The 14,253-nt window shown below is 31.6% G+C and overlaps 1 protein-coding gene across 1 annotated transcript in view; it reads right to left on the bottom strand.

Annotated features, from left to right (window-relative positions):
- The window catches only part of LOC145322273 (uncharacterized), a 152,058-nt gene extending 148,758 nt beyond the window's left edge, over positions 1–3,300 (bottom strand). The window contains exon 1 of the mRNA XM_080164152.1: positions 3,096–3,300. Within this exon, the coding sequence (XP_080020278.1) occupies positions 3,096–3,128 (33 nt within the window). The 5' untranslated portion in view covers positions 3,129–3,300. The remainder of the gene's footprint in view (positions 1–3,095) is intronic.
- Between the last annotated feature and the right edge of the window lie 10,953 nt (positions 3,301–14,253).

Genomic DNA, 14,253 nt, shown 5'->3' with positions numbered 1-14,253 from the left:
CGTTTTTCATTAATGGGGGATAAAGCGATGGGTATACTTCTTCAATTTGATGCTGTTGTTTTATCAACAGAAAAAAACATATACACATTTAGATGGTAGATAGAGGTTATTTGAATTAAAGCTTTTAGTCGATAATATTGTCGACGTAAATTTTGGTAATTTGTAAGTCGTGGCTTCTTTTACTAAAAAGTTAAAATAAACCATAGACATTGTTTGTCCTAACTACAAACACGACAAAAAAATTACACTAAAAATCATAATAATTTTATTGTATAAATAGTCTTTTTTCATATTCCTTTATTTCTCGCTATGTCTACTGTTATACAAATACTATAAAGCACAAAGCAAGTGTAAAACCATAGTAAATATAATCTTTATTTCTACATCTTTACTTCTATTATTTGAGATCTGATTGTGCAATAATAAAGGTACAAAATGTTGAAATTCAAGTTCGGCAGCAATTTAAAAAAAGAGGAATTTTCTTGCGCTTTTCTAAGCTCTTTTGTTTCTTACATAAATTAGAAGTAGATATATGATTAAAATCTAAGTACATAATGTCGGAATGTTTAATATACTTTGCAAAAATTGGCATGTTCCATTATACCAAAAGTACACCTCCCTTTTTAGAAATTTCTAAAATATTCTTAAATTTGGAATCAGATAAGGGGCCAAAATTAATTTGCCTCCATATTTATGACAAAACATGGGTATTGCAATATTACATGTCGAACTTTATGTACAAAGACCCGATACCTATATAACCTAACCTAGCCTAACCTTACCTAAAGATATCAAGAAACAAATGAAACCCCTCCCACTTATTTTCACTTATTACAAAATAAGAGGTAATATAAGAGCACATGCTCGACTAGTTGCTTTCAGGGAGACTTCAGTTAGATTGATAGAGAAGGGGGGAGCAATTGATGTTATATAAATAGTGGCAAAACATCTTATGTTTCCTGATAAGCAAAATTGGCAATAAGTAATATTATACCATATAGTCTCAACATGAACATAGAGAAATATATTTAGAAGAGTAGAATTGAAATAAGTTATCATATACTATATAGTTTCAACATTAAAATAGAGAAAAAGATCATAGCATATAGTCTTACAAGATGATTTTTTTTGCCATTTCAGAAGCCTCTTAAATAATTAAAAGATGTCTATGGTAAAGACAAGATCTAAGAATACATAGGTAAATATTTTTTTTACAACACAGAAGACATCTTAAATAGTTTATCTATGATAAGGGCAAGATTTAAGAATAGATATGTACAATACATAATACATATATTTAGCAACATACAGAAGCCAAACAAAGTATTCAATGTTCGTTATCTTAACTTCTAAATAACATGTCCAATAAATCTTAAATTTCCTCTGTATGGAAATGGATATCTGAGGTATGAATTCATATTATTGGACAATGAAAATAATCATTATAAAAACAAATGCAATTAATTTTATATATCAATAATTAACAAACCAAAACGTGCTGATTTTTATATAGAAACCTAAATTATTATCATATAAAACAAAATTAAAAAAAAAATCTTTTCTGGTTTAAATTGGAATGATTAAAATTATTGAAGGAAAAGTTTGAACACTGATAGTTTTAACCCTATCAAGATTTGATTAATGTCCTTTTAAAGCCAACAATTCTGTGATCGTGTTCATAAAACTTTGGGTACCCGTATCAATTACAGTCCTATGTACCTTCTCTCCATAAGTTCGGTTCAAACAAGATTGTGTCAAATAATGGTATTATATATGTTATCCAATAGAATGACATTGTTTTTGATAAAACAAGGACGACAGCATCAATAAAAGCGAAGCTCATCAAACCAAACAGTAAAACAAACGAACACTGGAGTGCTAATATTACTAAGAATAAAAATTTAAAAATACCTGTATGAAAATATTTTCATTTTAGGATCTGAATAGGAGAATATTTGCTTATGCAGACGTTTACCTATTCGAGCTAGTAATCTATATTCCTAAGGTTGAAATGGACATACAAACTTTCTGGTTATGATTATTGAGTTGCTAGGATATCTAAACCTGACTGTTACAGTTATCACCATGAAAATCAATAGGACGATTCTAGCGTGCATAAATTAACGATGAAATCTATCCGTTGCGTAGGTATAAACCTAATCTGGAAAAGCATTACTTTTAAAAAATGAAATATTTTTATTGCGGTTTTTGCAATTTTTCTTGACCACAATCATTATTTATTTAGAGCTTGTCCATTTCCTAATATTGTTTCAATAATCACTAGCGGCCCCGCCTCTTCCCTCTAGGAGTATTGTCCAAAATAAGATAAAAACTTTACCCCAAGTACAAGTCGTAAGTAAAAAGTTATAATTTGTCATAAAAAAATAGTTTACATTTTTCGTGTATTTTGATCTTTCACCCCAAACAAATATTTTCCTTCTAAATTGATAGAAAATTACTTTTCAGTGTTCATTATAATTTCTGACATTATATTTGAAACAAATACATTAAATTGGCATGAACCTCCTTGTAAATCTTTGTAGAAGCTCTTCAGGCTTCACCTTTGTCATTTACAATTACTTTACTGCTAGCTTTTTAATCAGGTAAAATTGTCTGAACGCTCAAGACAATTGGATTCACAATATTTGATGGCAACAAAGTGATTAAAAAAAGTAAAAGATTTAATTTGAGCCTTATTTCACGCAATTCAATTATTTACAAGGCTTCGCAAGATGCAACTCCAATGGGCGAATAAAAAAATTAAACAGCACCGAGCCTTGTTTTATATCATTTCTCAACATTGATATTGAATGCTGACTGACCGAATAAACTGCAGTCTATAACATAGACGTCCAAATTTTACCCCTGCCAACAGATTTCAGGGGGGGTAATTACCCCCCCCCAACCCACAAGCAAATTTTACCCCCGGGGTAAAAATTTTGGGGGGGGGGGCTAAAAAAAATTTGCGGCGCGCTTCGCGCGCCATTTTACCCCCCCCAAAATAAAAAACTTGGACGCCCCTGGTCTATAATACATAGTATAGTTTAATTTCTATTTGTCCGTCAAGCCGTTAGTCATAATTTCAAAGCACTTACCAGTAAAAGAAATCCACTTCTCGGTGTTTTCATCTTGACAACTGTTAACAAACTTTCTAAAAACTAATAAAAAGTATTCAAATATCTAATCACTTCAGTGTTTTTTATAATCTAATAGTTAACTTTTAATTGGTATAATATGTTCAGTAATATGTACTATCTTATACTTCTACAGTTACACATTTTGAATCTGAATTACATCATAGTGTCTGAAAATAATCATGCATTAAAACTTTTAAAGAACAATAAGCATTATATTTTTGAAAAAGAAAAAAAATAAGATATATACATGAATTGTTAGTTTGGGAGCAAAATAAGTCTTCAGACAAAATATCTTTCCATAGCATATGTGTAAGTGTGTATCTATGCGTAATAAGAACTCGGAAAACGATGGACTGGAAGATTCACAATTTTTTGATATGTTTAGAAATGCTATTTGGCAGTAGCTAAACAAAGTTTCTCGAATATCAGCCATATGACGTCATAAAAATGAGGGCGATGAGAGGAGAAATGGGAAAGAAAACCCCTAAAAAAGAGATGTTTAATCTTGAAATTTTTTTGTAATACTTCTTTAGTGAGGTTTTTAAAATTCATTAGAGCTCGCAGTGGTTGAGATTCTTAACGATAGTAAAAATAAGAATTTCTTCTTAAAAACATGTTCGCGACATAAAAAGTTAAAATTACTTCCCTAAATGGAACTACTAGTTTTAGAGATGATTATCTTGAAAAATCTAAATAAATTACTCTCGTCTACTTTCATGACCCTATTAGAAAAACCCGGCAAATCCCTTATTTTACCAGTGACCTTAGACGTTCAAAGAATGAGGGTAAAGGGGTGTTCACCCCCCTCAAACTTAATAACCCCTTATTTTGCTCTGCTCAACATTTTAAAAAATACAGTAGATTCCTCACCGAAACCTTTGAAACCCCCTCATTTTATCCCCTAAAGATATTAAGCTCTGACGACAAAGCCCAAATTGTGTTGAAATTGTGTCAAAAATAATCCGCGATGAGAGGAGAAGTGGGAAATAAAACCCCTAAAAAAGAGATTGATAATCCCTCATTTTTATTTCGTCACATGGATCATTTTTGACACAATTTAACACTATTTGTGCTTTGTCAGCTCTGACTTCCATGCCAGTGCCACAGTTTTTCTCCTGTAAAAGCGTATATCTTATCCTATTATATACTTAGGTAATATTCTTCAATTCCATCACTTCGTCCTAATGAAACAAGGATTACAACATCCATAAAGGCGAAGCACTGAAACGGTAGGACAAACGGACATTAACACTTGAATAGTGTCAGAACTGAATAATCATAATATAAATTCATAAGGGTCAAAGCAAAATTGTAAGTAAATTTGTTAAAAAACTGCTTGATTCAGGATAATGTTTATGGACATACTTACATTTTTACGACTTAATTATAGAGTTGCTTCGCTTATTACATTATACTTTGTTGTCCCAGGAATCAATATACCAAAAATCAGATCAATCAGATGATTAGTTCACATAAAAGTTTGTTGTTAAAAAAGTAAAAAAATCAACATGTTTAAAATGAACGTACGGACATTTTGGTAATGATTATAGAGTTGCTACGCTTTCTAAATCGTACCTAACTACTAAAGGAATCACCATGCAAAATTTGAAATCGATAGGACAATTCTAACATGCCTAAATTAATGAAAAAAGCTATCCGTTACGGACGGACGGACGTACGGACGGACGGACCGACCCTAATTATAGAAAAGAACAAGGATGACAACATCCATAAAAGCGAAGCACTGAAACGGTAGGACAAACGGACATTAACACTTGTATAGTGTTAGAACTTAATTATCATAATATAAATTTATAAGAGTCAAAGCAAAATTATAAGTAAATTTGTTGAAAAACTGCTTGATACAGGAAAATTTTTATGGACATACTTACATTTTTAGGACTTGATTATAGAGTTGCTTCGCTTAATACATTATACTTTGTTGTCCCAGGAATCAATATACCAAAAATCAGATCAATCCGATGATTAGATCACATAAAAATTTGTTGTTACAAAAGTAAAAAAATCAACATGTTTAAAATGGACGTACGGACATTTTGGTAATGATTATAGAGTTGCTACGCTTTCTAAATCGTACCTAATTACTAAAGGAATCACCATGCAAAATTTGAAATCGATAGGACAATTCTAACATGCCTAAATTAACGGAAAAAGCTATCCGTTACGGACGGACGGACGGACGTACGGACGGACGGACCGACCCTAATTATAGAAAAGCTTCGCTTTTAATACAACCCCAAGTCTGAAATATCAATTTAGTGGTTAACAAGATCTTAACCGACAAACAACAAAGAAACATAACCTTCATTTGCGTTATATTGTGTGGGGGTTGGGGGATTTTAAAGGTTCAACTTTAAAATATTGCACTATTCCAAAAAAAATTTGACTTTAAAAGGACAACCCCTCCCCCCTCCCTCCCCCCTGTAAAACTTGTGGTGGCCTAATACCATACTTTCCATGTATGTGCCATTATATCGATGCAAAAATTATCAAAATTGGCCTAAATGCTCTTATGAAAAAATTGTATGGTAAAAGGTCATATAAAGGTATCCTATATGTATTCTAGTATGTGCGTGTGTTTGTGTATGTGTGTGTGTATGTATGTGTGTATATGTCAGTGGGTTTTGCAATTTTTATCAGCGAAGCGACTCTATAAAACAAAGGCTTGTTCGAAAATAATTCCCAAAAATTCAGAAAGAACACTTATCTTCTTAAATCAAATACAAATACGCTTCCAGCAATTATAGCAAATACATAAACAATGCATAGCCTAAATTATTATGCTATAGTTTATGATACATTTAATAGATATAAAATTAGATTTTTATTGCTATATTTTACACTAAAGAATAAATCAAATAGCCAAAAACTATCCTGGGACCTGCGTGAATCTTATTAAAAATAAAAACTCTTTCAGTTCTGTGGTTGCCGAGATCTTAACGAACAAACAAAAACCATACTGCTTTGTACACTTTTAAAGAGAACAATATGAATATTACTATTGCTGCGCAATTGAAGTACATTTGTCCTTGTTTGATATGTATGTGTGAAAAGATGAACAAGATACAAAATTTCAACGTATTATAAAGCAACATCGTAATAGGATGGAAAAATATATAAAAAAGACAGTGATATAACATACGAAGATAAACTAAATCAGTTTCTTATGTCGAACAGCAAACGCATTATACATACAATATTTCAAAAAAAGATATTCTATTTCTAATGTTCCTAAGAATTTCAGAGTCTAAACTTATATTTCGTAATATGAACTCAATAATATTTAGACTGAAAAATATAAATTATTTTCTCGTATTCATTCGAATCCGGTGGATAGGAACCAGTTCTCATCCATACGAAAAAACTATGTCTAGCATCGTATTATATTTAGCTTTCTACGAAATAAAAATGTACAATCATAAGATTAAAACCAGTTTTAATCTCATAATTGTACATTCTATATCCGCGGAAAGCCGTTTATAATACGATGCGAGAAATAACTATTCTGATTAATCATTTTTTCTGATAAAAAACCTCCTTATTTTAAAATGTACTTTCAATAATTTATTTTTAGAAGAACTGTAACTGTCGCTGTGTATCATAAATACATGAGGAATCCTTTAGAAAGAATTCTTTTGTTTTATTCTTAAGAAGATAAAACAGGTTTAGCAATGTCCATAGGTAGCGCATCAACAATAATAATCTACTTCTGGGAATAAATTTATAGTATAGATGTGTAACCAGACAACTACTTTCTCTCCCTTTTCAAAAGACCTTTTCGTCTGCTAGCAAATTGATTTCTGATCTCTTGTAGCGACTTGGCTGTGTTAATATTCCCGACGCTATTCGTTGATTTCCAAAGACCCAAATTGAAAGTCGGCATCCGCATAAGGTCGTTGGGAAGGGTACTTACATTTATTTAACCCCTTCCCCCTCTAGTGTTTTACTCTAATCCTCTGAGGATGGTAGATAATAACAATGAGCAAAACCTTTGTAGTAGATCTTAAGGGACCAACTAATCTATTGCAAAAATTACGGCAGTATGGAAATTTATTAACGTCTATAGTTATTACACTGTTTTAGCTGAGATTCGATCACATTACATTTACACCACGATGAGCTTATGCGATACGCTTTACGTTACACCAAGGGTTATACATAATACATAATAGATAAAGAACAGTAAATTGTTATAAAGAAGTAATATACGTAAATGTGTTGAAGTATATGTTCTTTTTGGGTCCAAGTTTAAGTGTGTGAGGACTCACGAAGAACTCTGTACTTTGTAAAGAATGAAGTTAAAGTCAATATTTTTAAGACGGAGTTACTGACTTGCCATAGTTATGAAGCATCTAAGCTGCTATTTAGAAATATATTTTTAGCTAAACAATAGTATATTGCATGTAACATATAATTAACATGGCTAAAATTTTTACCTTTTATGTTCATTTCATTATATAGACTTGGGTATATTAAGAAAATTATTTTAGAAGCATTTTTCGTGAGATAGGAATTTTAGAAAAATGCAATATGCTATATGAAAATTTAACCTCATAATAGTTAGTTTGTTAGGTATATCTATCTCCTTGGGAAAGCATATCCCACATGAACACCTATTTTGTCCTATGAAAAAAGTAATAAGGCCTTTAGATTAAAGGTAAAGATCTCTAAAATTGATTCTGCGATTAAGTAATAATTTTATGAAAAAAGTTTATATTTTTTGTGCTGGTTTTGGGCCACTTTTGTTCTCATTTAAAGCACTTTTGAGCTAGGTGTGTTGTCACTAGCATTCTTTAAATTAGATTTTATGTATAAAAATAATAATATAATTATCTAAACCGTAAGGTAAAAGAAAATATTACGATAATGCTTTTTAACTTTAAAGAATAAATAAAAATTACAGATTCTTGATTAAAGTAACGTTTACAATTAATTTTTTTCCCAAGTATAAAACATTAAAAAATGAAACGATTAGTTTACAATTTAACAGGGGATACAAAATAACACAGAACTTTCAACTTTTCTGCCAGTAAATATCAAAGTTTCCCTTATATATCGTACCAGGAATGAGGATCTGAAGTAAATTACTAATATTTATGTCAAAATTAATTTGTATGTTTAATTTTATCACCCTATAATAGCATGATAATTACCAATTTTTTGAACCGACCGGCCCCTAGTTTCTAAAGAAGGTTAAGTTAGGGTAGAAAAATGGTCTAAAATCAAACCAATAAATCTTCTCTGAAAAGTACAACCCAAACGGACTAACAAATTCCAAGATCTTTAGCTTCAGAAATGTAAACCTTACTACTAAATATTCAAGATAAGAAAACTGATCAATATTTTAATGAAACTGTTATATTTGACTGGTGAATATTTTGGCGAAAAGTTAAGATTATCCTTTACTGTCCCTTTAATTATAATTGCTAGTGAACATTTTTTACAAATTATAAGAGGTTATTAACCAACTATTAGCAAAATTATGGAAAATCTGAATTCACATTAATTTCTGCACCGTGATGAAAAATCGAATAAAACAAAAATCTATTTTTTCGATAGCGAACCAATAGTAACCTACCATCTCCTTCAAGTATCCCTTACATAGAATTTGACACTGTGGGGTTTTCTCAACCCTTTTTAAAAGCGAAGCTTTTCTATAATTAGGGTCGGTCCGTCCGTCCGTCACGGATAGCTTTTTTCGTTAATTTAAACATGTTAGAATTGTCCTATCGATTTCAAATTTTGCATGGTGATTTCTTTAGTAGTTTACGATTTAGAAAGCGTAGCAACTCTATAATCATTACCAAAATGTCCATACGTCCATTTTAAACATGTTGATTTTTTTACTTTTTTAAATAGCTTTTTTCGTTAACTTAGGCATGTTAGAATTGTCCTATCGATTTCAAATTTTGCATGGTGATTCCTGTAATAGTTAAAAGCGAAGCTCATTATAATTAGGGTCGGTCCGTCCGTCCGTCACGGATAGCTTTTTTCGTTAATTTAAACATGTTAGAATTGTCCTATCGATTTCAAATTTTGCATGGTGATTTCTTTAGTAGTTTACGATTTAGAAAGCGTAGCAACTCTATAATCATTACCAGAATGTCCGTACGTCCATTTAAACATGTTGATTTTTTTTACATTTTTAACAACAAATTTGTATGTGACCTAATTATCCGATTGGTCTGATTTTTGGTATACTGATTCCTGGGACAACAAAGTACAATATTATAAGCGAAGCAACTCTATAATCAAGTCCTAAAAATGTAAGTATATCCATAATCATTATCCTGTATCAAGCAGTTTTTTAACAAATTTACTTACACTTTTGCTTTGACTATTATTGACTGATTATTCAGTTCTGACATTATACAAGTGTTAATGTCCGTTTGTCCTACCGTTTCAGAGCTTCGCTTTTATGGATGTTGTCATCCTTGTTTTTCTACAAAATTAGTTTAGTAAGGCTTTTTCTTCGTTAATTCATGCATGGTAGCATCTTCCCCGTGATTTTCATTACCAGAAAGTCTGTATGTTCATTTTTAGCATGAATGACTACGTTTTTTATTGTATGATTTCATTATCCACTTTACTTAGAAAATATTAGTCAATGCACAATGTTATAGGTTAAGCACCTCTATAATGATTTGTTGAAATGTAAGTAGGTCCACCTAAAGCATATTAGATTTCCTTTATTTTTCTTTTTTTGTTTCTTTACAAAAAGGATAGACAAGCACAAAAAGATTATTAAGAAAAATTAAAGAAAAAAATCTATAATACAAAGTAGAATGATGTATGTCTGTCTGTCCGTCCCTTAAGATCTCAGTAACCACTGATCCAATCGGATTCTACTCTTCAGGGAATATACCTATTGGTCCCGTGGTGGTTTTAGGCTATTTTCATTGGGGGTGGGACACCCCCAACACCCAAAAATGAAAAAAAAATCCCCCCTCAATCTTTTATTTTTTTAAAAATTATTTAGAATTTGTGGGGGCATCTCCAGAGGTAATTATTTTTTTTAATTACCTCTTGGGGCAAAGCCCCTGGAGGCTAGGGGCGAAGCCGCTAGTCCTTATAATAAAGTAACATGATGTTTTTGTGTACCGAAGGATCTCGCCAACCGCTGAACCAATATGGTTCTCTTTTACAGGGTAGCTTCTCATATGTCCCGAGAAGGTTTATTACTATTGTGGAGGGTTTAAACCCCCACTACATAGCGTAGCCGCTATTAGAATATAAATTATGAAGGAAAACTTTTTTCAATAATAAATATTAAAGATTTGAACTTTAGGTTATTCTCAGAATACGTTTAAATAATCTAAATAATGTTGTTTACATTTGATAGCTACAGCTATTTATTAAACAGACCTTAGATATACATAAATGTGATATTTTTAAACGGGGGGGGGGGGGGTAGATTTTTCATCTGAAGAAAAGTTAGTCTGGTAGTCAATACTAAAACAAAGCTAGAAGAGTAATGTTTATCTGTATATTAGTACTAGAGTTGGCTCGATATAATTATCTCCCTATTGGCTAGTTTTCTATATGCATATCTATTTCTCAATAAATCTATTTTCCTCACCCGGCATTACTATCTAAAAGAAAGTAAATATTTAATAATTCAAATGATTTTTAAAAGATTTTTTTAAATTATATTTTTTTCTTTACATTACCATCACCAAAGGGTTAATGATGATGATTACAATTTTAGTTTAATATTTGAACACACAAAATGTCGCCACAATCGAATTCTTTTAAAACATAGTTTTCTTAAATTTATCATATTATAAATTTAAATTTTCTTTTTTATGATTAGAAATTAAATACATCAATATAAGGTAAATAGCAACATGAAATGAAAAAAATGAATTTATTTTTAATAAAGTAAAATGATGGTTTTTATCGTTCTGGGCAATGAGAGTTTATTATGGATTATTGGAGCACTATGAGTTTTAATCATATATTCCTTGGAAAACTTGAGCTCGTTTATAGACATTTATTTCCTATATAGATCTGACATGGATCTTGAAGCAATTAAGCAGGCCGTTTTGTACATGTTAAAAATTGGAAGATTTCATTAAATAAAAGTAATCGCAAATATACTTAGTAAATAGTATTTATAATGGGTGTTGAATTGTTATCAAATTATATTTACAAAACTGGTGAATTTGACTAGTAAAAAAGTCTAAGGCTAAATAATTTATTCTCGGTTATAATATCTCTGCCCTTATTAAATAAATAAAATCACAATTTTGAAAAATCACAGCAACGTTCTTTTCACTGTTTACTATAGAACGACCTAATGTCAACTGTTGATTCAAACCTCGCAACACTTTGAGCAACCACCCCCCAACAACCCCCAAAGAACAACCCCCCTCTACACATATCATCTTTCCCGGAGGGGAATTCCCCCTGCTCCTCTACCCCCACGTTCGTTACAATGATGTCCTTTCTTAGATCTGAGTTCCTTCTTTTAGTTTTGTAGATGTTGTTGTGTTGTGTTTCTATTCCGGTAAGATATAAGATGTTCACTTCCCTCACATTGCAGCAACCCCCACTTCACACATCTCTTGCCTCTGGGAGAATTACCCCCTCCCGCCTCACCAAGACAACCCTTTCCCTGCGGGGATGGTTTGGGGAATGGTTTATGCATATATGTGTGTTTGTGTGTGTGTGTGTGTGTGTGTGTGTATGTGTGGGAGTGTGTGTGAGTGCAGAAAGCCCGTAGAAGTTAAAGATAGTACCTATATAAATTTACATACAGCGCGTCGCATCTTGAATTTTGAAGAAGGGGGGCAATGGACGCGCGTACGTGTGTGTGTGTATGCGACTGTTTTTTTCTTCTGAGACTTACTACTCAAACGAAAGACGCACGGGGGAAACAGCGTTGCTATTCACGGTGTTGTTAGTCCGTCCTTCCGTCACCGACGTCTTGTTGTTGTACAGGTGTTGCGAGTTAGTGTTGGTTTTTCAATAAGGATTGGGGAAGGGAAGAGTTTACTTATGACACAACTATCTAACTTTCATAGACAACAGATATAATTTGAAATGTTTAAAGTATTTTAAATTAAGCGAAAGATTTTTGGCCAAATTTTTTCATAAATGAAAAGTTAAATCAAATTGATATGTTGTCTAATTTTAAGCAATATTCATTATTGAAAAACTTTCTATCAATTTCATTAAACTCAAAAGATTACCTTTCTCTAAAAGATTAAATTAATCATGAAAATAATATCATGGGAAAATAGACAATTAATATTGTTTTAAAAAAAGTTAAAAAGACAACAACCATAAAGTTTTCACTGTGAATGGCGGGCAAGGTGTCTAAGATAGGGTTAATGGGTAATTGATAAGATAGGGTGGGGGTTAAAGATCAACACAATCCACCCCTCCAACAGCACTCCTACCCCCAACCGCCTGCTCCAACACCCCTAGCCCCCCAACCGCCTGCCACAACCACAACAAACAACAGCTCTGTTGAATGTTGATCTAAAACAGGGGCTGTGTTAATACCTAAAAGATAAACATACCTTACAAACCTACCTAATTAACAAAACAGCAAAAAAATATTTTGTATTTATTTCAAATTAGATTTCAATCATAATTTAGTTATCAAGAAACCTTTCTAAACTAGAACATTTATGTTTAAAAGATAAATAATAAAAAGCTTGGTTTTTATTGCAATATAGATTTCAAAAAGAAGAGTAAACTATAATTCATTACTGTTTACTTTATTTATTAGTTAACTTAGATATACTTACGACTTTTAAATGACTATTGATTTTTAGGTTAAGTGTAAGGATTTGTAAAATTATTTAGTTGCTATTAAAATATATTTTGCTTGTTTGTTTGAATATCCTAAGATGCAATTCTCGAATTTGTATGATATCCTTATTTTTCGGTGATGATACTCAAAATAGTATCAGTGCAAGGGGGAAGAACGTGTGTGCTTCTTCTTAGGGGGGGGGGGGGCGGAGGGTTGACGCACCCATCTAAAATATTGTCTCAAAAAATACACTTTTATTTAAGAATAAATTTTTGTAGATTAAAGTATTTGTATAACAACTGTATACAATTGTAAGACAATTCTTGAAATTATTCCACATGTACTTAAGATTAAAAGATTATGATTTATAATATTCAAAATGGCTTCTACGAAAGCAATACAGCGCATAAATATTGAAATTAACAAGGATGACAACATCCATAAAAGCGAAGCACTGAAACGGTAGGACAAACGGACATTAACACCTATATAGTGTCAGAACTGAATAATCAGAATATAAATGTATAAGAGTCGAAGCAAAATTGTAAGTAAATTTGTGAAAAATCTGCTTTATACAGAATAATGTTTATGGACATACTTACATTTTTAGTACTTGATTATAGAGTTGCTTCGCTTAAAACATTATACTTTGTTGTCCCAGGAATCACTATACCAAAAATCAGATCAACCGAATGATTAGATCACATAAAAATTTGTTGTTAAAAAAGTCAAAAAATTAACATGTTTAAAATGGACGTACGGACATTTGGTAATGATTACAGAGTTGCTACGCTTTCTACTTTCCTAACTACTAAAGGAATCACCATGCAAAATTTGAAATCGATAGGACAATTATAACATGCCTAAATTAACGAAAAAAGCTATCCGTGACGGACGGACGGACGGACCGATCCTAATTATAGAAAAGCTTCTTTTTTTTAAAATGACTGTTACTGCTGCTATATCATAGTTGCAAAATGAATAGTGGGGGTATAGAGAAATGTCTTGGTCTAAAACAGGCACAACTGATCACCATACAAAGTTATAGGACTTCCAGACAAATGTCGTGCAATCAAAGATATGCTTGTCTGTAGAATAAATGGCCTCGTAACCAAGGAAGATTTTGTTCGGATATACTCTAACATAATTCTTAAAAGCAGGGATGCGGAGCAGTTTGATTTTGGGCCGGCTCCGACCTAAAATCAAGAAAAACATTATATATTTTTTTTGCCAAGTCTTTTTTTGACTTTTGAAGGTTTTAAAAGTTCAATTTTTGATAAAAATGAACTTGAAAAACTTAAAAGGGGCATTTGAACACGACACAACAGAGTT

Source organism: Acartia tonsa, chromosome 6 (genome assembly GCF_053477335.1).
Source record: "Acartia tonsa isolate MP-2025a chromosome 6, ASM5347733v1, whole genome shotgun sequence".
In the NCBI taxonomy this organism is placed as follows: domain Eukaryota; kingdom Metazoa; phylum Arthropoda; class Copepoda; order Calanoida; family Acartiidae; genus Acartia; species Acartia tonsa.
This window is presented reverse-complemented; position numbering and strand designations above follow the sequence as displayed.